This window comes from Podarcis vaucheri (genome assembly GCF_965113315.1).
Source record: "Podarcis vaucheri genome assembly, chromosome: 11".
Taxonomy (NCBI): Eukaryota; Metazoa; Chordata; class Lepidosauria; order Squamata; family Lacertidae; genus Podarcis; species Podarcis vaucheri.
Window position 1 is genome coordinate 65,218,624 of NC_138749.1, and position 27,357 is coordinate 65,245,980.

General features: G+C 43.8%; 1 protein-coding gene across 3 annotated transcripts in view; it reads right to left on the reverse strand.

The window, feature by feature from the left end:
• Positions 1–1,663: 1,663 nt before the first annotated feature.
• Positions 1,664–27,357, reverse strand: part of MAMDC2 (MAM domain containing 2) — an 83,357-nt gene continuing 57,663 nt past the window's right edge. For 2 of the 3 annotated variants that reach the window (XM_082241572.1, XM_082241573.1), the window contains 5 exons: positions 8,311–8,404; positions 6,462–6,614; positions 4,521–4,780; positions 2,993–3,077; positions 1,664–2,449 (listed from right to left, as the gene is read on the reverse strand). In XM_082241572.1, coding sequence (XP_082097698.1) covers positions 2,385–2,449; positions 2,993–3,077; positions 4,521–4,780; positions 6,462–6,614; positions 8,311–8,404 — 657 coding nt within the window. In that variant the 3' untranslated portion in view covers positions 1,664–2,384. Of the gene's footprint in view, positions 2,450–2,992; positions 3,078–4,520; positions 4,781–6,461; positions 6,615–8,310; positions 8,405–27,357 lie in introns of those variants that run through there. The other variant, XM_082241574.1, reaches the window with a different exon arrangement.

Genomic DNA, 27,357 nt, shown 5'->3' on the forward strand with positions numbered 1-27,357 from the left:
GACTGCGGGCGGGGCGCGCGGGACAGCTCGTCCTTCACCGTTGGGGACAACCCCTCCTCGAACAACATTTGAATAGGTTCAGAGTCCAGATCCCACCCGAGACGGTGGACCAGCATTGCAAAGTGTGACCAGTAGTCTCTCACTGACTGGTTCCCCTGTTTGCAGCCCATCAGTTCCCGCCGAGTCACACTTTGCTGCACATCACTGGAATACATCGCATCCATCACCTGGAAGAATTTCCTAAGGTCTTTCAAGGCGGCATTTTGCATTGCCATTAGGGGCCTGATCCATTCCCTGGCCCCATCCTGTAGATGCCCGACAATATATATAGGCCACCTCTCCCCATCGTCCGCAAAGTCCTTCTGCTACAGTTCCAAAGCATACTCTATTTCCGTTCGGGACGCATTGTAGTCCTGGGGCTTCCCCCCCAAACTTGTGTACCAGTCCCGGTACCTTCCTTGCTACGGGGGTGGGTCTGACCTGTGCATCGTGAGCCCGCCTTTCGTCCAACCGCGCCGTCAGAAGAGCCACATGCTGTTCCAAATCTCGGTTCCTCTCCACCAGATTTTGCACTCCAGCTGCTCCCTCCGTGGCGCCGGCTTCTCCGGTTTGGCTCATTATGCTGCCTGCCTGTCGCTGCACACAAGCAACGTCAGAGACTGACGGACTGCTGTAATAATAATAGGGGTTGCTTGTGCGTAAGTTGCCGCCACTCCTGGCTATGTTGCCTTGTTAAACCCTTTCTGTCTGGACAGCCCTTCACTTCATGGCTGCCTCAGTTGCTAGCAGAATCCGTCAGTGGGCGTTTCTTAAACCTTTTCCAGCATAAAAGCTGTTTGACGCCAAGTCTCCTCCTACTCTCCCTGCGCGGAAGTCTTCTGCACAGGTAGGGTGTGGGTAGTGGAGGACCCGTGCTCTCCCCGCTGGTGTCCGGCGAGGAGTCCTGGAGCCCTCTCACCGATTCCCCCATCTGCCCCCCTTTATCCCTGGTGTTGCACTGATTTCCTTCCCCAACTGATGAGCTGCCTCTCTCCCTGCTGGACCCTTCTCCAGCATCGCTTGAGAGCCTCTGGCTCCGATGTCAGTTCCCTGACCTGACTGTTCTGGTTTGTGAACTATTTTCGTAAGCCGAATGTCCAACGAGGCTTCCGTGGCCTCCGATTGGCTGCAGGAACTTCCTGAAGCCTATCAGAAGCCGTGCTTCGGTTTTCGAACGTTTTGGAGATTCTGTTCTCCTTCCATGGTACGACTGTATTCATTGCAACAAGCCCTAGTTAAGAAAGTAGCTGCCACACACTGGGCTAGCTATATCTTCCAGATTATTATTTTTCAAAAGTAGCCTATTGTAACAGTCTGGTCTGGAAGTTACCAGTGCATGGGTGAGGTTTGAAAATATATTTTAGCCACTTCTAGTCACTTAAGTGGAGTCAGAGAAATTATTTTAAATTGTATTTTATTACCTTGTTCCAAATTATAGAAAAACGTGATGTAAATACATGTGCATGCGCACACAAAACACACACCCATACATATCTATAAAATAGAAAATATTCAGCAATCAAATAGGCATCATCTATTTCTAACAGGAAGGCAGATTGTTTGTGGCTGAGTATGACAAAGACAATTCTGCACAAGTCTATAAAGCTAAAACAACAACAACAACAAAAACACAACAACCTGCATTCCAGTCTGCTGTAATGTATGCAGGTCACTGTTTATGTATTGTAATCAACACTTTAACAGAACCTTTACAGCAGTTCATCTGTTAGCTGCTGGAATGACAAATGGATTCATTACAATAATTGTTTAGCAAGAAATAGCAAAAAACAAAAAAACCTACCCAGATCGTTCATATGTTATACTTAATATTTTTATAAATGGGTTCCCTGAAGTGATTGGGTTTCCTGAACAACAATTGAAAACTATTTCATTTGATCTACAGAATATTACTAACTTTTAAGAATATTTTCTCCATTCTTTCTAAATTCTAAAATTAAATCCATAATTTGCCAAAGACAAGACATTCACTGAATGCAGTTTTAGTTAACACAATGACAAATTATATATTTTGTCCATTTTGCTTTCTGTAATTATGTGCCCAAAAATGTTTACCAAAAACACATTTGTCTATTACTTCACACTCTGTGCGAAATGAATAGCCCTTTAGAATAACTGATGTCACATGCAAAATAAAATACAATAAAAAACAAAGTGAGGGAAACCCTGAGTCAGTAACTTCATTGGCAAGGCTGAATTCTTGCCATACCTTCACGCTGTTAACAAAATAGTTCAATAATTATCACTCTACAACTGAGAGCAGGGAGGGAGCTGTGCAGTTCCTATTGTAGATAAGCAAGGTGATATTCCATCTGCTTCTGCGGAGCTCAGTATTCAATTTCATTAAAATCGGCAGAATAACCAGAAGATTGCAGTATGGTTTCTCCTGTTTCTAGAGGTGGAGGAAAGGAATATTTGAAGTAGCATACTATTCTATAGATAATCATTTTAACATGGGCTACTATTGAAAAACAAACACAGTGCAAACTTATACCTGTCTATTTGGAAATAAGTCACATCAGCTTTAATGGAGCTTACTCCCAGGTAGGAGGGTATAGTATTCCAGCCATAATAATGAAATTCATTCAAATAATAGCCTAGTGGAGTTTCAAGCAGTTGGTATCATTTGACAAAAGAAACAGGCGGGATTTGACTTAAGAGGTTCACTCATGCAACAGGACTTTTCCTTTCTCTCCTCCGTGCCATGCACCCCCAAATCTGCTTGGAAGGGTTGGGGAAGCACCCCACCAACAAGTTGAGGGTATGTTTACATCTACATGGATTCAACACACAAGTGCCACTAGGAGCTGCCTCACTGTACTGCTTTATTTGTAGTTCATATAGTCATCTATCACCAGGAAATGTGGGGGGGGGACTAGAAATGTGGGGGAGGGACTAGAAATGAAGTGAAGAACTTAAAGTAAATATAATTTACCTTTACAAGGTCCTCTCTGAAATAAAATATCATCAATGGCAATGTCACTTCTTACTGATATTCCACGAACTGCTTCAAATATAATCTGTATTTTTAAAAAAATACAATTTTTAAAATATTTCTGAAGGTAAAGTTTTCAATAATTTGAAAAGTATATATAGAAGAAATTCTTCAGTCAACTGAAATATTTTTTAGCCATGAACCTAATTAATGCAAAGAAGTTCATGCAAATGGACTTCCCCATCCACTCCAACCCTCTGTACCCACTGAAAAGTCTCTCTGGAGGGTTTGTGATGTGGGAGGGGGAACTACCCTACTGAATTTTGGGAAACTTCCCACCCCACCCCCCTACTTCAGCATCCACCTCCCACTCCGTGTTATTCAGGAGGGTTCTCTGACCCTCCAGTGACCATTGGATGTGCTGGAAGGAAGACAAAAAGTCCCCTTACACTGGTTTCCTTCTGGTCACATTAGCTAGGATCCAGGCCAATGTGTTTTAATGAAATCTTTATTTCTTTATTGCATCCAGAACATTAAACATATTCTCTTAGGACTGCCTGGCAGATAGATACCTTAACTTAAAGAAAAAAACCAATTATTATTACCCGTGTTGTAGCTTCTCAGGTACAGTTAAGGCTGCAATCCTATTCCCACTTACCTGGGAGTAAGTCCCGCTGAATTCAGTGGGACTTGCCTCGGAGCAGGTATGCCTAGGATTGCACCATTAGATCAGCATACAGAGCAGGTTTACAGAAGCAAGTTCCACTGTGCTTATTTGAACTTTCTCCAAGTTTGCATAGGATTGTATCCCTTCTGCTTCTTCAGCTTTCATATGTGGCTCCAGCCAGGTCTGTATTATAGCAGTATCCCAGGTCTATGAGTAAGTACCATGGAACTCAATGAAGTTTACTTCTGAGCATACAGGTACAAGGATGGCATTGTTGCCAAGAAAGCCCACCTATATTATATGATCAGCTGGTTCAGAGTTATTCACTGTTAACTTGAGTCAGCATGTTCCCTTGCTTGGGCCACTCAAAGGTTACTTGTACTTGCAGACAAGGCCAATCAGGAGAACTGAGCTGAAAAAATTATTTTTGTTCCACTGAGTTATTTTCACTGTGTTGGTTTAAATAGCTAGATGTGTACACGGTTTTTCCCACATTACTTTTAAAAGTGACGACATGGGAACACACCTGGGCCAGTTTGGGACTACAACCCAATGTTACTCAGGCTATTGCTACCTAAATCCATAAAGAAAAAACTGTTCCCTTGGCTATGGAACCAAAGCACATAATCCTGTAGTGGATTTACCTGCATTGCAAAGAGATAACAAGCCTCCTCGCCATGAACCCTAAGGTGGAAGTGAAGCGAGTTAAGGAACCCGAATTCCAACAGTGGTTCTTTTCCATTCATTTGAGTTGCTTCAGACTCTGTTGCAAGACTGCAGCATGTGTGTTAGCAACTAAAAGTGAGTTATAACATGTCACAAACATCCCCAATGGGATCCATTGCTGCAATGTTAACTTACCTGATGAGATCTATCACATGTATATTCTATTTGGCCTCTCAACCATGTGATGCTTTGTTCGCCATGCCTTCTCCAGAGGAGGATCTCGTCCTCATCACCATGCTTTTTCATATAAACATTTAATAGCCCTGTTCCAGAGCCATACATGTGATAAAAAAATGTAAGACACTGATGTCCAACAGTCCGTCGTAATACCCTTGAAACAAGCTGTGTCTTCTGTCCATAGATCATGTTGGATGCCTCTATGTACATGTAATGTCCTTTTTAAAAGAAAAAGATGCACACCTCCATAAATGCTGTAATGAGTACCCTACCCTTGGGGCGTGTTCTGCATAAGGAATTAATTTGTCCACAGTTCAGTTAGACTTTCCTGGAGCTGCCTAGTGCACCAAGGCATTGCTTTCTCACAGTGTCGCCATTTCACAATCATCAGTGGCAGCAGTTTTTTATGTTCAAACTACAACTGCATCTAATAATCAACAAGTTCATATATTCCTGCCTCTATTGCTACAATTCCACTCTTCTTTGCTACTCATTTTGTCAAGGGAAAAAATTCTCCCCCCTCCTATTGACCACCCCAGTCAATCCTGAAAGAAATAAGAATTGATAGCAATCTCAGCAGATGGAAAGAGACCAAGAATAGCAAGAACAGCTGTTGGGTGCTATGGATATCGCTGCACAGAATTGCATTAGTTAACAATGTGCTTGAGGATTCTTTGAACTTGGAGAAATATTATTGGGAAGTGTTTTTTTAAGTACCGTATTTTTCGCTCTATAGGGTGCACCAGACCATAGGGCGCACCTAGTTTTTTTTGGGGGGGGAATAAAGAAAAAAAATTATTTCGGGCTGCAGGCTGCTATCCGCAAGCCTTCGGAGCCCAGCGGGAACTCCCACCGCGCTCCAAAGGCTTGCGGATAGCTGCCTGAAGCCTGGAGAGCGAGAGGGGTTGGTGCGCACCGACCCCTCTCCCTCTCCAGGCTTCAGCGAAAGCCTGCATTCGCTCCACAGAATCCATTGAAGATGGTACGAAACCGACTGGGGCACACAGACTGTTAAACAACACATTATTTGGTTTCTAAGTTAGTCTTCTGTGACACAATGAAGCTGAGAAAATTGAAAATTTAGGAATCCAAGATCATCTAAATTAAAACACAAGTTTGTGCATCATTTTAAAAATCAGAACTATGAACTGTAGAAATAGCATCTGATGTTGCCTCAGTATTACTTATTACTAATTCTAGTTGTTTTTATACCCATGTTTTAAATATTTTTACTGAAGATACAGTAGAGGCAAAATTGTAGAATTCTATGAATTATTTCCCTTTGGCTTTCCTGAAGTTTTGATAGAATCTCAACTGGTGGTATGTTATGGGTGCACAAAAAATGGACATCCTAACAGGTTAAAATTGCACTTAAAGGGAAAATATTTCCACAGCTCTATTATCAACCTATTTCTTAGCTTTTCATAATTTGGCCACCTCAGAGCTCTCACCAGGCAGACTCTTTGCAAAATGTCAAGGTACTGGAATAAATAATCCAGATTTTATAATGGCTTGAGTGTTCAAGTGTTGTTCTTTTCCTGCCCAGGCTTATTGGAAGTGACTGAAAAAGAAATGAGACTGTCAATAATCTGTTACAGGTCTCTTTAATGCACAAAGCAACCTACATAGTAAGATCAGCCTTTTTGTTTGTTAATAGGAAGAGAGAAAACCTGTTTAAAGGGGTTTGTCTGGGTTCTTAACTGTGTAAGTCCTCTTTGCAGAATAAACAACTATGGTTTATTGACCCATGTACATTATAAAAGAAATTATCCCCTCTAAATACTTTGGAGAGTCCTGCCTTACCTAAAATGTATTGGATAAGAAAACTTTCTGTCTTATTCTCTGATCTTCCATATTTTAGTCAATGCCCTCTAGCTAAAAATCTACAGTTTAACTCACCTACCCCAGAAGTGTGGTCTCCTTTGGGTCCAGTGTAAGATGTTGGTGTCTGACCTCTTCTCTTATGCCAACCACTCCGGTTTCTATTTTGCTGAATGAACCCACATTCATTTCGCTCAAAAGTACATTCTCCAGGAAAAGCAGGCAATATATCTGTAACAAAGAATTTACAGAGTTACAGTTCAAAGTAGGTCCAACCCTGTCTGAAATACCACACATATATGGCATTGTGGTTGGAAGTCATCACCAACTTTACCTGTTACCTAAAATTTGCAGTATCCATTAATCTATTTGAATTTGTCAGTTTTAAAAAGCAACACTGATGACACATTCCAAGGTTTTCTACTTTCTGAAATTATGAAAGCAAAATGGCTTTGGATCCCTTTACATAAAACAGCATTAAACCATAAAACACACCTGCTTTTCACTCTAAAATAAACTTTATGGACAAATAATGTACTTGAGGAAAATGCAGGCCTGACTGAAAATCTAGTTTGCCTCAGTCCTGGAGACTTAAGAATATGACCTTAATTATATATTTGCATGGGATTTTTCCCCCTACTCACAGTTTGGATCTCTAATGCCAGTGTGGACATTTAGGAAGTGTTACCCCAGAAAGTAAGCATTACTGACATGGGAGGACTCAAATTTCATCTTGCACAATGCAGAAAGCACAGTTCATTCTGGCCTTCCATAAGTTCCTGCTTTCAGAGCAGACAGGGAGGAAACCCTGCAGGCTCATCTCATGACAAGTGTGATATAATGGGAATTTAATGTGCTAAAGGAAAGCATCCATATTCTTTGCCGCTTCCCTTTGAATACATTCTATTACTCATCAGCAACATCATCCCGCTCTATGGATGTGGCTATAAGGCAGTTATAAGGCAGGCTTGTGGGACAATGGAGGCAAGGGCGCAGAGGCCTGTTCCCAGTGTTCCCAGCAACCACTAACATCATTTTCCTGAATGAACTGCTAGCATTAGTGTGAGCTGGCTGCTCTTTCTCCGGTGCAAGTATTGTGTGTTCTATATTTCAGAGCTGTGGAATCTCTGGCGCTCCAGATCTTGCTGGACTACAACACCCTGCACTGCGGACCACTGGCCATGCTGGCTGGGGGCCGAGGGGGGCTCAGTCCAACAATGTCTTGGACAGCCACAGCTTCTCTGTTCCCACACTACTTAATTTTAGGTCACTAATAGGAGAGCACCCAGGACAGAGCACGCCTGCATATTCAGGTGGGTTTGGGTGTCCGTGTGGGTTTAGGCTGGGAATGTGCTTGGTATGGTGAGATTTCCATGCATGTGCTGCTCATGGATTGGGACTGATGTAACCCATATGTCACAATACACATATGAGTAAAGCCTGTGAATCCATTTATCATTTCCATATTGCTGAGTAAAGGCATGCTCAGATGCATAGTTATTTGACTTAATTTGTATCTTTACAACTAACTGAGCAATGATAATGTACTGTGGTAAGAAACAGAAATCGAGGATTAAAAAAAAACTACTGTAAACTAAGCTAAAACGCAAGTAAGATAAGCAATAAAATATATATTTGAAAACACTAGAGAAGGCAAGGTATAGAATAACAACAACATGGAGCTTATTTTGGAAAATGGGGAAAACCAGGGAGGGAGGGGTAGATGGGAGGTCAAGTTAAATGTAAATTGGAAAATAATGTACCAATAACAATTTGAAATATATAAATAAAATCTTTAAAACATTTTGTGGTATGTTGTGAGATATTCTGAAAGAAAAATATGGAATTAATTAGGGAATTCTATAAGAGACATAATAAGAGATAATTCTTAGAAACCCTGTGGACACCATATGCATATTTAACTTACCAGCTGCTTGACAGCTTCCTAAACTCACTGACACATCATCTAGTGCCACTAGTCCACAATCCCAAAAGCTTCTACACCAGCTCACGAACACCACCTGAAATTTATAGAAAAGATGTTACTTTTTAAATGCTTTTGTTTTATCAGTCCTTGTAGTCTCCTTTTTCTAGGAAGAGAGCTTTCCTGCATTTCTTTTTTAGTGTTCTCTGCTGAAGACATCTGAATAATTTTAGTCTGAAAAGAGAGGCGTTCCTATGTGGTCTCATCTCAGCACAAGCCTATGTTAAGTAACATTTATATTTATCTGAATGTATGATAAATCCTGACTAGCTCTAGTACAAAATATTCTTCACTATTTACATTTTTAGGCAGTACTTCATCCCAAAGGATCAGACGGCAATAAAATATATTTTATCACAACTAGTGATGGGAGGTGCGAATATTCTCCACAAACTAAATTCTAATGTAAGAACCAGTTTTACAACCCACATTTTAAAAATCTAGTAAATAATAAGTCAAGCTGTAATATTGCTGGTGTAAGTAATTTCAACCATATGTAATAGCAGGGGTCGGCAAGGCTTACCTTGTCTGGGCCAGTTCACTCCAGTGGAGATCCCTCGCCTGAGTGCGTGCAATTTCTGGCATCTGTGCAGACTTGATTGCCGGTGCTGCAAAAGTGAGTCCCCACGCTGTGCTGTCGGTTTAGCGCAGCGTGCGGGGACTCACCAAGCAGGCGGCTCGGAGGCTGGTAAAACCACCCCCGTGGGCCGCTTGTGGTTGCCGACCCCTGTGTAACAGCTTTCTTTCTATTTTGGTGTGACCTTATTCTTAGCAATGCTATACCCTTGGCCATACAGTGATGTATACACAACATAATTAGAATTCAAAGTTGATGGAAAATATACGGTTAGTGGCAGGCTTAGTGATTAATGTGAGTCTTTCCCGTTGAATTTTCAATTTCAAGTTTGGTGCAAAAAATCAAAGAACGTGAATTCACTGCATTGTCCCATTGAATAAAAGTATCTGTACAGATTTTGGTTGCCATCCTAACAAGTTTACCCATGAATAAACATGTTTTTGAATAAACACGGCCTAGGACCCTCGTACCTACGGGACCACCTCTCCCGGTATGCCCCATGGAGGACCTCAAGGCCCCTAAATAGTAACACCCTAGAGGTCCCGGGCCCTAAGGAAGTTAGATTAGCCTCATCCAGAGCCAGGGCCTTTTCAACACTGGCCCCGGCCTGGTGGAACGCTCTGCCTCATGAGACCAGGGCTCTGCAGGATCTGAATTCTTTCCGCAGGGACTGTAAGACAGAGTTGTTCCACCTGGCCTTTGGCTTGGAGTCAATTTGATTCCCTCCCCCTCTTTTTTTTTCCTTTCTCCTCCTGTGATGAGGCTGTATTTTAATGTTTTAATGTTGTATTTTAATCTTGTTTTTCGAGTTGTATTCATTCAACTTGTTTTTATTATTGGTTGTTAGCCGCCCTGAGCCCAGCCTTGGCTGGGGAGGGCGGGGTATAAATAAAATGTACCGTATTTTTCGCACCATAGGGCGCACCGGACCATAGGGCGCACCCAGTTTTTAGGGGGGGAATTCAAGAAAAAAAATCTCCCCCCCCCCGCAGCCCCAAAGAGCAGCGTACAGGCTGCACACAACCTCTCCCTGCCGGAGGGGTTGCGTGCAGCTATGGATCAAGCCAAGGCAGCGAGCGGGATGGATCCCGCTCGCTGTTTTGGCTTCCCCTAGCCCCGTGCAGCCTCTCCCTCCCGGGAGAGGCTGCGTGGGGCTAAAGAATCCATAGCCCCGTGCAGCCTCTCCTTGGCAGAGGGGTTGCGCGCAGCTATGGAGGAAGCCAAGGCAGCGAGCGGGATGGATCCCGCTCGCTGTTTTGGCTTCCCCTTTAGCCCCGTGCAGCCTCTCCTTGGCGGAGGGGCTGCACAGGGCTTTCCTGGCTTTACTGGGAGGTGGGGGGATTCCCCCACCTCCCACAAAACCGGCAGAAGCCGCGCGCCTTTTAAAAGGGCTGCACGGCTTCTCCTGGCTTTCCTGGGAGGCGGGGGGATTCCCCCACCTCCCGCAAAACCGGCAGAAGCCGTGCGCCTTTTAAAAGGGCTGCACGGCTTCTCCTGGCTTTCCTGGGAGGCGGGGGGATTCCCCCGCCTCCCGCAAAACCAGGCTCCCCCCCCCGCCAGCCTTCTAACCAAGTCGGGGGACAGCGGGAAGGGCGCGCTGCGCCCCTGCCGCTGTCCCCCGAGTTTGCGGGGCTGGCGACGGGGAGGAGCAGGCTCCCCCCCCCGCCAGCCTTCTAACCAAGTCGGGGGACAGCGGGAAGGGCGCGCTGCGCCTCTCCCGCTGTCCCCTGAGCTTGTGGGGCTGGCGGTGGGGCTCTCCTGAAGCCTGGAGAGCGAGAGGGGTCGGTGCCTATAGTGCGAAAAATACGGTATTATTATAATTTTCAATGCATTAAAATGAAGATTCTATTTTAAATGAAAATTCTCTAATATTCTCATTAATCGAGAATATTCTCCAAAATATTACCATATTTTTCAGTGTAGATATTTTTTCCTTAGCAATAATAGGCAAAAATAGCGGGTCCTCTTATACACAGATAGCATAGGGGGGGTTGGGCGATTGGTGTCAGCAGCCAGGAGATTGGCAGCTGCGATTCGGCTTGTGATTGGTTGCTGCGGCAAGGTCTGCTGACAATTGGCTCCAACTATGGCAATTGGATGTTGAGGCGTGTGTGGTTGCGTCTAGTGGGCAGGTGGGCTTTGAGTGGTGACCATGCATATGATTGGTGGCCATGGCAATGCATGCAATTTGCAGTGGTGTGCAGGCTGTAGAGCGACTGGCGGTGGTGACCCCCCGGTCACAAAATATAGGGGTCGTCTTATACATGGGGGCATGTATTCTCATAACATCACTAATAACAACATATAAATATTAAAGCCAATAGTATAAGATTGCAAAGCTTATGGGCAGACAGGTGAAGCAATTATTGGGTCTCCGGAATGGAAATACAGTAAGATGGACACTATACAATTTAACTAGATCAATACATTGGTGTGAGGGGAGCTACCTGATCACTTTTACCCTATACTTAAAAGATGAAACAACTGAAGGAGAAAGGGGGAGTTTCTCCACTCCTATAAATAAAAAATCTTCCATCCGTGGTAAGCCTCTGAACACAAATGGCATGTTATGGGAACACAGCCACCACGGGGAATAATCTAAAGTAGCCTTTGCAAGCAGAACAAACATTGCTTCCAGGGCTGGGTTAATGTATTTGGAAACAAAAAATTCTTTTCCATGTACCATCTGAAAGGCAGTAGGCAAGTGAATAATGCAAATTGCATGCCAGACCTTAACAAAAGACCATTTGTTCCCCCTCCTATTTTACAAACCAGAAAGCTAATTCTTTTTTAGGATAATTAGTAGCAGAATTGGCAAATACAGTCATACCTCGGGTTACAGACGCTTCAGGTTGCGTTTTCTCGGGTTACAGACCGCTGAAACCCGGAAGCACCGGAACAGATTACGTCTGGGTTTCGGTGGTTGTGCATGCACAAAAGCGCTAAATCGTGCTTTGCACATGTGCAGAAGCACCGGATCACAACCCACGCGTGCGCAGACACGCAGCTGCGGGTTGTGAGCGTGCATCCCACACGGATCACATTCGCAACCCGAGCATCCACTGTAAAGGCCAAAGTCTGCTGGCTGAGACTCCACTGCAGGTAGTAATTCTTCCACTGATACTTGACAGCTTTATGCTTGAAGCAAGAAGCCCTTTTGCAAGAGGCAACAAATACAATTATAAATATGTTTTCTGAACAGCATCTGAACAATCTCTGCAATTATTCTGCTTCTTCATCTATAACAGATGGAACTGAAATCCCTGTGCACTTTGTAAAAACTTTGAATCTGGGTGGGGGCTCTTCAAATGTTGACTTTGCATACTTCCATTTGCCATTTCAACTGGTTAATGTATCTTGCAGATGACCTGCCAACAAGAATTATTTCTGTTGGCCCTTTGGTCTCCAAGCAAACAGTTCCTCAAAAACTTGCCAATGAACAATCACATGAATTAAATTACAAATTCTCAAGAGGATCTAAATCTGCATAGTCTTTTCAATTTAATGTAGCATGACAGCTGAACAATATCTCACATTTAATCATACCGCATGAAGTACCGTATCTTGCTTTCTGTGATATATTCAACATCAAATGAGAAACTATTTCCATTCTTACTGAAGCTAATGTAGTGATTTGCCCTTACATTATGTTTCTTCAGACCCAACACTCTAGCCATTATTTCTTTATTATTAATTTCTATCCCACTTTTCTTCCACAGAGCTCAAGCTGGCACACATGGTTCTCCCCCTCCCCATGTGACCCTCTTGTGGGGCAGCACAGGCTGAGAGGTGGTGACTGTCCCAAGGTCACTCAGGGACCTTCATGCAAAGGTGGGGATTTGAACCCTGGTCTCCTAGGATACCCACACTAGCTATTTCAGCCATCTTTCTTGTTCTTTCCTGCCACAGTATCTGAAAACTACTGTGATCTAATGTGTCTTCTCATTTGATTTTAAAAAAAATCTATGATGTGAGGACAAAATCGGTGAGAGTTTCCAGTTGGCACAACCAAACAAATCACAAACAGAAACATGAACTGCATGTATGCACACAATGCAGAATAATTTTTAAATATCAGGGTTTCCACTTCTGCAATGATACTGTTTTTCCCTCCACAGAGGTTATATTAAATTATCAGAAAACATGGTTACAATTTGTAAATGTGTTGAGTACACACATGTGTACCTTCCTACAATGCATGAGTCAAAATACTGTAATAGGATCTCTGCTCTGAGCCTCACTGCCAAAGAGGAGGCTAGGAAAGCGGTAGAACTTTGAATTCCAGAAAGAAGAACAGGATTTAGAGGATGAGTTGAGCACAGAAGTATACAGGCAGCTCCATATCATTAATTAAAGTGTTCACAACATAGTCAATATTATTTAATATACACAATTAATAGATTTAATAGATTTATTTATTAAGCAAATTTAATCTGTCTCTGGCAGATGCACTGCACGGAAATGCAGGAGAACCCAGTATTTGTGTGTGTAAAAGAGAATCCAGCCCCTGAAATCCCGCCCAGAGAAGATCCAAGTGCACAGAGCAGGAGTCAAAGTGACCCCAAAGGTCTCCTTTCCTTATGAATGTGAGAGTGTGGATGTGAGAGACACTAAAGGGGATCTGAAATATCTTCCCCTCTCCAATCGAAAAACAGGAGTCCAAGTTTGCTTTCCCCCACCAGACAGGCTTTTCTGCACAGCTGATACCTACCTACCGCAATCTCCCCAAACCCCTGCCACTCCTTCTCACCCCACTGACCCCCCTTCTCTAGGGCCCAGCCAGACCCTTGACTTGTGCGCACCAAAGACACTGAGGAGTGCCCCCAACTCCCCACCCCCAGCCCCGTCCGGGGACGTCTCCCGCCTAGCCTTTTGCTCCCTCCTTCCGGACTCCATGGGGTCAGGCGGCTTCCATCTTCAGAGTCTGCATTTCCCCTGTGGCAACTGCTACATGAAGCTGCTGCGTGAAGCCATGTAAACATTCCTCCTTTTTCATCTGGTCCTGGTGAGGCAGTAGAAATACTGGACCAATGTCTGATACTAGTATTTCCAGTCCTAGGACGACACTTTAACCATTATACCAGTACTTCTCAAATGTTTTTAAATTGGTTCAACTTATTACTCATTCTTTCAGGACCCACTTGTCAACCAAGTACCTCAGGTTACAGACGCTTCAGGTTACAGACTCCGCTAACCCAGAAATAGTACCTCGGGTTAAGAACTTTGCTTCAGGATGAGAACAGAAATTGTGCTCCGGCGGCACGACAGCAGCGGGAGGCCCCATTGGCTAAAGTGGTGCTTCAGGTTAAGAACAGTTTCTGTTGAATAGTGGGTAGACATGGCAGACGACACAGCGATTTCTCCAGAGCAGCTCTTTATTTGTAATCTGGACAGAACTGAACAGCTAACAGCTCAGCCGGCCTGCTTTTATAGGCTGTCAACATTGTAGCAACAACAACCCAGGGTTTCCCGCCTAAAATAACTGACGTGGACCTGAGTGAAAACTATCTACACTATCCCCCTGCTGGCCCAGGGTGAAAACTTCAGTACATAACAGTTTCAGGTTAAGTACAGACCTCCAGAAAGAATTAAGTACTTAACCAGAGGTACCACTGTACTGCTTTTGAGACTCCATTTCCCCTTCTGCAACAGAAAATCCAGCAATGTCACTTTATTTGTGAGTGAATATAGTGCTATGTGGGCAGTATCTATGGGAATAATTTAATTGGGAGTACAGCAGGAAGTGGATAATGACCACATGCTTACAACTGTTTTATTCTTGCTTCATAAGGCTTTGTGTTGGCTTATCAGTGACTTTGTGCTGATACAGGTTTCATACTGATTGTTTTAGTAGATGTTAATTGGTTGTATCTGTATTTCTTGGTTACTGAATTGTAATGTGAATTGTCCAGAAGTCATGGCTGATTGTGTTGTATATAAATGCACCCCAAAATAAAATATAGTCACAGATATCAGATCTCCAGTATCCCATGTTTAAAGTATAATGCGGACAAATTATGCAGATGCTTTTCTGTCCAAGGATAAAAAAGGAACAGCAATTGCAGCACTGAAGAATGAAGGAGAAAAGAGCCCTGAGAGAAAACCAAGGCTGGAAACTATTCCTGTTGCATCTCCTGTATATTCAAACAGTTACAGAGTGCAACAGAAATGGCTACCTGAACAGAAAAATAGGATAGTGATGTGTTTAGCAAGTCCTCAGCATTCAATTAGACTTCCCGTGTCTTAATTTTACAAGTCTGTTTCTTCACTGGTGAAACTATACCTCTTTAATTCTTTTTACAACAGGGAAATATTTTGTCCTAAACCGAAATTATTCTTAGCCTCCCCCTTTCTTACACAGTTACCAACAAGAAATTGAGGAGAAAATTCAATGTTTTACAATATATTTATGGTATGATAAAATTTTAGGGGGCACACACATAGTGGACTCACATTAGTTTCCAGAAAACTAATCCTTTACCCTTCAGAATTTAGGAAATAGTCCCTGAGAAAATTACACAATCCAAAAAGCCATTTTGGCTCTCCTAATGACTCTAAATATTTCCTCTGCAGAAGGAAATAACTTGTAGAAACTTTCCCAGTACAGTGCTATCTCAGTTTAAGAACATTCTTGTTTACGAACGATTCGGTTTACGAACTCCACAAAACCGGAAGTAGTGTCCTGGTTTGTAAACTGTACCTCGGTCTAAGAACGGAAGCCAAACGGTGGAAGGGCACTGGCAGCGGGAGGCCTCATTAGGGAAAGCACACCTCAGTTAAAGAACGGTTTCGGTTTAAGAACTGACTTCAGGAATGGATTAAGTTCGTAAACCAAGATACCACTGTAGGCCTGTGACCTGGATTCAAGAATTGAAGAATTTACCAACTCAAAAGAATGCCCCAGACTGGCCAGGTAATGCAATTAGTAGCCATTATCAGGTAGCTTTTATATGCCTGTTGTCTTTGTCCATGGAGTTTTCTTGGCAGGGATACTGGAGTGGCTTGTGCTCACTGGAAGGACAGATCCTGAAGCTGAGGCTCCAGTACTTTGGCCACCTCATGAGAAGAGAAGACTCCCTGGAAAAGCCCCTGATGCTGGGAAAGATGGAGGGCAGAAGGAGAAGGGGATGACAGAGGACGAGATGGTGGGACAGTGTTCTCGAAGCTACCAGCATGAGTTTGACCAAACTGCGGGAGGCAGTGGAAGACAGGAGGGCCTGGCGTGCTCTGGTCCAGGGGGTCACGAAGAGTCAGACACGACTAAACGACTAAACAACAACATCAGGTAGCTTGTAAGACAGGAGACAAGCCGCACTCTCAAATTTCTGTTGTAGATGTGTATGATGTGTTTGGGGTAGCTTATGGCTAAGGGGTTGGGCAAATTCTAAAGTCTTTAAAAGTTTTTGCACACCTTTGTTTTGGTTCCTCACCTCTTTGCAAGAGAAGGGGAACTCTGTTGCAGCAGGAAATTAAAGATCTTCCCTGCTTTCCTTCTACTGGTTCCTGCCTCCATTCATTCTTCTCTGACCAATCATGGACTTGCGCCTTGGGAGGTTGGGATGCAAAAGCCAATCCCAATTTTTTCTACAACAATGGAAAAATTACTGACAGCAAATAAGAAAGTTCTGACTTGAGAAACTATTGCAAGAGTACAACATGGAAGTGGTCCCTTTAGAGCAGTTATGGGACAAACCGGTTTCAAGACAGAACTGTCTATGCTTATTATAAATGATCTATTGTTTTTAAGTTGGGACAGTGGTACCTTGGGTTAAAAACTTAATTCCTTCTGGGACTTCCAGGTTGGCGCCATCGCTGAATGGCGGACTCCCTCCGAGCTCCGGAGGGAGCCTGCTCGGCAGGGGTTGGGTCCTACCGCGCCGGCGACGCGGGGACCCTCAAAAACCACGGGCACGGAGCCCGTGGACATGGTTGACTCGGCGGGCACCGTTAGCGCCCCCCCGACCCGCGAAGGAGCCTTTTTAAAGGCTACGGAGCGGGGGATGGGGGTGGCGTGGTGCTGAGTCCTCTGCTTTCCCTGCCGAGCGAAGCCGCATGCCATTCGACGGAGAGCGCTGACTTCTTCTATTGAAAATTTGGACCATAAACAACAACCTGTGAGTAATTAGGAAATCAGACTTAAAAGGAGAAAAAAAGGGGGAAAATCGGATTCGGCACGAGCAGGGGAGATGCAAAAAGGAAGTCAGTCTCCCCCCCTATTGTAGACACTTTAAAACAAGGATTTGGCAACTAAGGTCGAGAAAGGAGCTTGCTTCTGTTTATTTGATAAAAATTATTAATTCCACGATGGGAAATTATAAGAACTGTGCTGGAGGAGAAGAGTGGGTGGTGAGAGTTAAAGTGCAACCCCCCCGGGAACCGGGGCGATCCGCGAGAGAGCCTGGTGAAGAGAGACAGAGACTTTGACAGCTGTCAAAGTAGCTGTCAAAGTTGGAGAATATAAAGAGGACTTTGCTATGAGGACTTTGCTGGTTAGTTTTGTTACAATTTGGATATAAATTGTCGAAAATAAGGAATAACAATCTGACTTTTGGATTTGAGGAAACAAAGTTACTATAATCCCCCTAGAGGGGTTTTGGGACATTACAAGAACGGTCGTAAGTGGAAAAATATCCTTGGGATCGCACAGGACTTGTTATCTTCTGGGAAAGCTGCAAAAACAAAACAGTATTTTGTCTACAGAGGTGTCTATATTAAAGGAGACAATAGAATTATCTATTGAAGAATGGAAGGGACTGGACGTAAGTTTTTGTTCCTGAACTAACAACAACCCCTGTAGAGGTATTAAATTTTTGAATTAGAATGTTTTTGCAGCGGAACAGGAAAAGAAACCTGAGAAAGTGAGAAAAAAGAACAAAGGACTGATGACGACTTGGAAAGAACAAGGGAGGAGCCAAATTATTGTGAAAGACCAAGGAAAACCAAAGGCCTGTCAGGGGCCTCTTTAAGACTGGGCGTCTGAAGTTAAACATTATTATAAAAACCGGCAAGGTGGAACTGAAAGGAAAAAAAACGGCTATGGACGTGAGATCTCCAGGCTGACAGTAGATAGACTGATGGACATGGGGAATCGAAACCAGGGAAGGGTGGGGGGAGATTTGGAATCCAAAGGGTGTAAAACTATTTTTTGAATCTTTTTATATTTTTTACTTTGTTTGGACGTGTTTATCAAAAAAGGGAATTCGTGGAAGGAAATTGGGGTGGACCTTGGGGGAAAAACTTTCTTTTAATAATGAGGGATGGTGGAATTTAAAGGGAAAGTGGTTATATAACTAAATTGAATATTGGGTTAAACAAAATAAGTTTTAAATTGGGAGTAAGAACTTGTGGAACTAAATTAATGAAAGGGGAATACAATAGGGAGAGGGATGGGGAAGTCCTGGAAAGATGTTAATGAAAATAAGGCTTTAATTGTAAAGGTTTATTTTTTTTCTTTTGTTCTTTCTTTTTTGAGTTTTGGAAACTTCAATAAATATGATTTTTTTTAAAAAAAGAACTTAATTCCTTCTGGAAGTCCGTTCTTAACCTGAAACTGTTCTTAACCTGAAGCACCACTTTAGCTAATGGGGCCTCCTGCTGCTGCCGCGCCACCGGAGCACGATTTCTGTTCTCATCCTGAAGCAAAGTTCTTAACCTGAGGTACTATTTCTGGGTTAGCAGAGTCTGTAACCTGAAGCATCTGTAAGCTGAAGCGTCTGTAACCCGAGGTACCACTGTACTGGTGTTTTTACCGCCCCCCGAAATTTGGAACATGCTGGGATCTTCACTGCTTCATCAGGCCTAGATCCCTGTTCCTCCAAAAAGCAACAGTGTTGACTGGACAGGGTAGAATTCCTTAGGAAAACATGTAGTTTAAAAAATCCTAAAGATTCTGCCCCTTTTCATCCTTGGGCTCCAGCAAAATAACTCTCATGATGTAGGGATTTTTTTAGCATTAAGTCCTTACTTTGTTGATGGACAGAGAGTGAACTATTAACTACAGATACTCTTATTTTTGTTTTAAATTGAACTGTTAGCTGTATTTACTGTTAAAATCTTTATTGATTTATCGCTTATCTGGTTAAACTCACACTCCAGAGTTTTCTAAGATGGCCAATCACATTTTGTATCCATGGCCTACTTGCTAATTTTTCTGTACAAAATACTCCAGCCAGTAACTGCCTGAAACAGCTAATTCAAACATATCTTGGAAAACCCTACACAGCCTCAGAAACAAGAGTTCTTTCATTCATCCGTTATGCAGTTTTGACTCAGAGAACAAATATGTTCACAAAACGCTGCACCAAAAGCTAAAGTATGGACTTCATTTACTATTTGCATGATGTACTCATTACAGTGTGGAGGAGCATGGAGTAAAATAAGTTGCTAAAAAGTTTTGGAAGGTTTTTCCAACTACAAAAGTTATGTAACCAGGACGGTTCTAAAAAGGATGGAATGGAAACTTCTGATTCTCTCACTCTATTTGACATTCAAGGATGGCCAAAATACAACTTGGCTGTATAGACTATTTACTATTTCCATAGACAACCAGGAAATCAAAGTTGCATAAATCAACCACAGGCCAGCTCAAACAAGTGCTAGGCATGAAGATTCATGAGAAGGAACAAAGCTGAAGAACAGGAAAATATCAACTGATTTTCATTAAGCTTGCATTGAGATTACAAATGGGACCTGTAAGAAAATGCTGTGCACTAAATTATAAATTCTACATGTTCTTCATTCAATGTAAAAGTTTTGCAACCACAAACATTCGCCGCCCCCTTTGCTGGTGACATATTATTGTGTACACAGCACTCAAGGTGTGATCTTACTTGTGTGGACCCTTTGTCTCTTCTGTAATGCCTCCTATATTGCACTATATATAACTGGGAAGCACTGGCCAGTGAGCACTCCAGTTGGAGAACAGCCTTGACCAAAGGTGTTATGGACTCTGAAGACACTCGAACTCAGGACGCAGGGGAGAAACGTGCTAAGAGGAAGGCACGTTTGGCAAACCCTCACCGGGACCAACTCCCATCCGGAAACCGATATCCCCGCTGTGGAAGGACGTGTGGATCCAGAATTGGCCTCCACAGTCACTTACGGACTCAATGTTAAAACCATGTTTATGGAAGACAATCTTACTTAGCTATGAGTAATTGCCGGAGAAGAAGAAGAAGAAGAAGAAGAAGAAGAAGAAGAAGAAGAAGAAGAAGAAGATTGCACTATAGACTGTGATCCCCTTGAGTCAGGGACCTCCCCTCTTGACTTTGCAAAGCACTGTGTACATACATGGTGTTACCTTATTTAGTATTATTAGTAGCAATAATGAAAATGAGTCTCCTGTTGATGACACCTAATATGCCATGGGTCTTTTGACTCATAGCATTATACTGTTATTTTGCCACCCACTATAACCCCTAAATGTTTTCAAGAAGTGCTACCACTTATCCAAGTTGCCATTTAATGCTTGCATATTTAGTTCACTTTTCTTACTGTAATATTTTAGGTTTTTCCCAAAAAAAGGAGAGAGAGAGAGAGAGGGTGCACTATTTATATTTATAGCAAACAGAATGAAACTCACACGACCATGCTACTAACTTGTTTAGTTGAAGAAATCTTAAAGATGTGATGAGGATACTACTTCTACTTCTACTCCTACTCCTAATAATAAAATGACCTTGAGGCATTGCTTCTTTTGAGAAGACCAAATCTAGAATATGGAAACAGGTAGAAATAGCAGTAAGGAATATGGAGAGCTAAAGCAGAAACATACTTTGTACACCTCACATGATTTTCATATGTAAGTCATACCGTACTCCCTGACAACTTTCATCCATAGGGACAGCACATAGATACATACACGCATGAACAGCTCCAGCTACACAGAGGCAAGATCTCTCCTCCCTCTCCCATTCTGCAGAGCACCCATATCAAAGCAGATAACTTCTCTCACCATCGGTAGTAGTTCCCATTGCTCATCAAAAACTGTTCATGTTGCTCCTACTTGTCTTTTTAGCTGGCCTTGAAGCAAAAATGCTGAAGGCACTTAATGCTGAGTGCTTTGAAATATGGCTATTGGTACTGTCATCTCTTTGCAGTTTTTTTTCAGATAAAGTCATGCAGATTTGGAAAGAGCAGGGCCGGGGCGGGAGAGTGCTAGAGTCCTGTCTAGACAAGTTGCATGAAATCAATTCCAATCTGTTACCTCTGAGGATGTGGACAGGCTGCTTGGACGAGTGAAACCAACCACCTGTCTCCTTGATCCTTGCCCATCCTGGCTTATAAAAGCTAGCCGGGAAGGGCTGGGAGATGGGCTTCGTGGGGTGGTGAATGCTTCTTTCTGTGAGGGAGCCTTCCCAGACCCGCTGAAAGAGGCGGTTATTAAACCGCTTCTTAAAAAAATATCTTTAGACCCAGCCAATATGGCCAACTATCACCCAGTCTCAAATCTTCCATTCTTGGGCAAGGTGATTGAGCGAGTGGTTGCTGAACAACTCCAGGCACGCCTGGAGGATGCGGACCATTTGGATCCCTTCCAGTCGGGATTTAGGCCTCATCATGGGACTGAAACTGCTTTGGTTGCACTGGTCGATGATCTCTGGCGGGCAAGGGACAAAGGTGAAAGCTGTTTCCTAGTTCTACTGGATCTCTCTGTGGCCTTTGATACCATTGACCACAACATCCATCTGGAGCAGGGGTAGGCAACCTTAGGCCTGGGGGCCAGATGTGCCCCAATTGCCTTCTCAATCCAGCCTGTGGACGGTCCAGGAATCAGCGTGTTTTTACATGAGTAGAATGTGTTCTTTTATTTAAAATGCATCTCTGGGTTATTTGTGGGGCATAGGAATTCGTTCTTTTTTCTTCTTTTTTTCCAAAATATAGTCCAGCCCACCACATGGTCTGAGGGACGGTGGACTGGCCCATGGCTGAAAAAGGTTGCTGACCCCTGGTCTTGAGGGGCTGGGAGCTGGGGGCACTGTTATACAGTGGTTCCGCTCCTTCCTCCTGGGCCGTGTTCAGAAAGTGGGGGGGGGGAATGAGTGTTCAGACCCCTGGGCTCTCACTTGTGGGGTGCCTCAGGGTTCTGTCCTCTCCCCCATGCTTTTCAACATTTACATGCAGCCGCTGGGAGAGATCATCAGGGCGTTTGGGCTGGGTGTTCATCAGTATGTGGATGATACCCAGCTCTACCTCTCTTTTAATCAGAACCAGTGAAGGCGGTGAAGGTTCTGTGTGAGTGTCTGGAGGTAGTTGGAAGATGAATAGCAGCAAACAGATTGAGGCTGAATCCTGACAAGACAGATGTACTGTTTTGGGGGGACGGGGCAGGCAGGTGTGAAGGACTCCCTGGTCCTGAATGGGGTAACTGTGCCCCTGAAGGACCAGGTGTGCAGCCTGGGAGTCATTTTGGGCTCCCAGCTGTCCATGGAGGTGCAGGTCAATTCTGTGTCCAGGGCAGCTGTCTACCAGATCCATCTGGTACACAGGATGAGACCCTATCTGCCCGCAGGCAGTCTCACCAGAGTGGTGCATGCTCTAGTTATCTCTCACTTGGACTACTGCAATGCGCTCTATGTGGGACTACCTTTAAAGGTGACCCAGAAACTACAAGTAATCTAGAATGCGGCAGCTAGACTGGTGATTGGGAGTGGCTGCCGAGACCACATAACTTTGAGAGATTTATTGCAAGCAAAGTGTGCTAATAGATCTTGTACCCACATGCTTCCTTTGGTGTGAGCTTCACAGAATACGCAATGTCATTGGAAGCCAATTTAAGTCTGAACACTGTCCTTCTGGACAATGAAGGAAAGAACGGCTTGAAAGCTACAACTAGTGTTTATTGTAGAAAACAGTAAGAAACACATAGATTACTATATACAGATACAGATACAGAGTGTTAACAGCATGTACACTCTCTCAGCAAACTGCCATTAACCAATCCCTCATACTCTAACCACCACAGACAGAAAGACTCTCTCAGAATGCAGGCATATATATATATATATGTGTATATATATATATATATATATATATATATATATATATATAGCAGCTCTGTTACAGTATAACACTGATTGGTTGAGCTCAACCAATCCTTATCTTATACCTACTGTTAACCAATCAACAGGCTGTCTGTGAGGAAGACTTATGTTTCTGGGCAGGCTGCCAAGAATATCTCTGAGACCACATAAGACCAATCATGAAAGACCTACATTGGCTCCCAGTACATTTCTGTATCCCTGAAGGAGCGTCTCCACCGCCATTGAGGTCCAGCGCCGAGGGCCTTCTGGCGGTTCCCTCGCTGCAAGAAGCCAAGTTACAGGGAACCAGGCAGAGGGCCTTCTCGGTAGCGGCGCCCGCCCTGTGGAACGCCCTTCCAGCAGATGTCAAGGAAATAAACAACTATCTGATTTTTAGAAGACATCTGATGGCAGTCCTGTTTAGGGAAGTTTTTAATGTTTGATGTTGCTTTATTATTATTATTATTATTATTATTATTATTATTATTATTATTATTCCGTTGGGAGCCGCTCAGAGTGGGTGGGGTATAGATAATAATAATAAGAAGAAGAAGAAGAAGAAGAAGAGTTTGCAGGGCATCAGTTGAAGAAGGAGCAAAAAGTGTTTTCTTGTGTGTGTGTGTTTCTTTGTGGCTGATTAGCTGTTTTCCCTGTGTAAAGGTCAGAGGGGGCAGGGTTTCTGTTGAGGCAGGGGATTAGCTGTGGGAGGAGCTTATCAGAGTTTGCAGGGCATCAGTTGAAGAAGGAGCAAAAAGGGTTTTCTTGTGTCTGTGTGTTTCTTTGTGGCTGATTAGCTGTTTTCCCTGTGTAAAGGTCAGAGGGGGCAGGGTTTCTGTTGAGGCAGGGGATTAGCTGTGGGAGAAGCTTATCAGAGTTTGCAGGGCATCAGTTGAAGAAGGAGCAAAAAGGGTTTTCTTGTGTGTGTCTGTGTGTTTCTTTGTGGCTGATTAGCTGTTTTCCCTGTGTAAAGGTCAGAGGGGGCAGGGTTTCTGTTGAGGCAGGGGATTAGCTGTGGGAGGAGCTTATCAGAGTTTGCAGGGCATCAGTTGAAGAAGGAGCAAAAAGGGTTTTCTTGTGTCTGTGTGTTTCTTTGTGGCTGATTAGCTGTTTTCCCTGTGTAAAGGTCAGAGGGGGCAGGGTTCTGTTGAGGCAGGGGATTAGCTGTGGGAGGAGCTTATCAGAGTTTGCAGGGCAGCGGCGCGCGCCTAGTTAGATCCATCTTTTAGATTTAGGGGAGCTAGTCTCAAACGTTTGTTGGGGGAGATCTAGGTGTTTTTTTGTGTGGGGGAAGTTCTTTGTCCTGTCTTCAAGCTTTTTATGATGGAGGACCTCTGTAGCCAACCCCAACGACACCATCTCAAGATGGAAGGGGAGGGAACAGCTGCAGTCGCCTGCGATTCCTGCGCAATGTTTGCCATCTTGCCAAAGGTTGCAGGCAGCTTTACCTGCAGCAATTGCATGTTGATTGCCCTCTTAAAAGACAAAGTCCAGCAACTGGAGGAACGTGTAGCTACGCTCCAAAGAATTAGAGAGCTGGAGCTCTTCTTGGAAGCAACAGAGCACACCGTCTCCACCAAGGAGGAGACAGGGGACTCCCCTGAGAAGGAGTCTAGTTCACCAACACAGGAGCCAGATATATGGAGAAACGTGACTCAAAGAAGTAGGAGGCCCAGGGTTCACTCTGATTGCTTAGAAATACACAATCGCTTTGAGGTCCTCTCCCCTAGCATGGAAGACGAAGAGCAGACTCCATTTGAGGATCTCTCCCTCATTACAGTCGATCAGGTATATGAAGACGAGCAGCAAAGTCAGTCCTCAGGGAATGTGCAGGCGACCTTGGAACGGACAGCTCACGGAAGAACCCTGACCAAACCCAAGAGGAGGCGTGTAGTGGTGATAGGGGATTCCCTACTGAGGGGAACAGAAGCAGTGATCTGTGGGCCTGACAAGATGTCTCGGGAAGTGTGCTGTCTCCCCGGGGCTAAGATCCAAGATGTAACTGAACGACTGCAAGGAATCATAAAACCCACTGACAAATACCCCTTCCTCTTGGTTCATGTGGGAACCAATGACACTGCAAGCAATAGCCTCCAGAAGATCAAAAGAGACTACGAGGCTCTCGGCAGGAAATTGAAGCAACTAAATGCACAAATTGTCATCTCATCTGTCCTCCCAGTTGAACGACGTGGCCCAGGGAGAGAGGGGAAAATAGTGGAAGTGAACAGCTGGCTTCGCAAATGGTGTAAACAGGAACGGTTTGGATTCTTAGATCACGGACTGCAGTTTCTTGAAGATGGACTTCTGGCAAGTGATGGGCTGCACCTCACAACGGTTGGGAGAAATGTTTTTGCCAAAAATCTCAGAAACCTCATCAGGAGGGCTTTAAACTGACTAATGTGGGGGAGGGAGACAGTGCTCCTGAAGGTAGGAGCCTATCAATTAATGAAGATGATCATCCAAATGTCATAGACCAAATGGAGAAAACAGCACACGGACCTAGTGGTGGGAGGAAAAAATCCTTAAATAAGAGACACGGGGGAATGATTAATGGACTTCAATGTCTGTACACTAATGCGCAAAGCATGGGAAATAAACAAGATGAGCTTGAGCTCTTGGTACAGCAAACTAAATATGACATAATAGGCATCACTGAAACCTGGTGGGATAAGTCCCACGATTGGAATGTAATAATGGGGGGATACAATCTATTTCAGAGAAACAGACCAGACAAGAAAGGAGGAGGAGTGGCGTTATATGTCAGGGATGTGTATACCTGTGAAGAGATCCAAGATTTAGATCCTCAAAGCCAAAGTGAGAGCATTTGGGTCAAAATTAAGGGAGAGAAGAATAACAGAGACCTCATTGTGGGAGTTTACTATAGATCCCCAAGCCAAACGGAGGACATAGATGATGCCTTCCTGGAACAGATGGCCAAGCATGCAAAAGGAAGGGAGATAGTAGTAATGGGGGACTTCAATTACCCGGATATTTGTTGGACGTCAAACTCAGCCAAGAGCATAAGGTCAAACAGATTCCTCACTGGCCTTGCAGATAACTTCATTGTCCAGAAAGTGGGAGAAGCAACAAGAGGAACAGCCATTTTAGATCTGGTCCTAACCAATGTTGATGACCTGGTTAGTGGGGTAGAAGTGGAAGGATCATTAGGCGCGAGTGATCATGCTCTTCTGAAGTTTACTATACAGCGGAAAGGAGCAGCCAAGCATACTAGGACTCAATTTCTTGACTTTAAGAAAGCCGACTTCATAAAACTTAGGGAAGTGCTGGGTGAGATCCCATGGACAACAATACTAAAAGGAAAGGGAGTTCATGATGGCTGGGAGTTTGTTAAGAGGGAGATACTAAAAGCACAACGTCAGGCAATACCAATGAGACGGAAACATGGAAGGTGCCTAAAGAAGCCAGGGTGGCTATCTAAAGAACTTTTAACTGAATTAAGATTAAAAAAGGATGTGTACAAAAAATGGAAAAGGGGGGAAACCACCAAAGAGGAATTCAAACAAATAGCCAGCACGTGTAGACACAAAGTCAGAAAAGCTAAAGCACAGAATGAACTCAGGCTTGCTAGAGAGGTTAAAAGCAACAAAAAAGGCTTTTATGGGTATGTTCGTAGCAAAAGGAAGAACAAAGAAACAATGGGGTCACTCAGAGGAGAAGATGGTGAAATGCAAACAGGGGGCACAGAAAGGGCTGAACTCCTCAATGCCTTCTTTGCCTCAGTCTTCTCCGATAAGGAAAACAATGCCCGACCTGAAGAATTTGGAGCAAATGATTCAGCAAAGGAAACACAGCCCAGAATAACTAAGGAGATAGTACAAGAATATTTGGCTAGTTTAGATGTATTCAAGTCTCCAGGGCCAGATGAACTGCATCCAAGAGTATTAAAAGAACTGGCAGATGTGATCTCAGAACCACTGGCAGTCATCTTTGAGAATTCCTGGAGAACAGGCGAAGTCCCGGCAGACTGGAGGAGGGCAAATGTTGTCCCTATTTTCAAAAAGGGGGAAAGAGAGGACCCAAATAATTACCGCCCAGTCAGTCTGACATCAATAGCAGGGAAGATTCTGGAGCAGATCATTAAGCAAACAGTCTGTGAGCACCTAGAAAGGAATGCTGTGATCACCAATAGTCAGCATGGATTTCTGAAAAATAAGTCATGTCAGACTAACCTGATCTCGTTTTTTGACAGAATTACAAGCCTGGTAGATGAAGGGAACGCAGTGGATGTAGCCTACCTTGATTTCAGCAAGGCATTTGACAAGGTGCCCCATGATATTCTTGTAAAGAAGCTGGTAAAATGCGGTCTTGACTATGCTACCACTCAGTGGATTTGTAACTGGCTGACTGACCGAACCCAAAGGGTGCTCATCAATG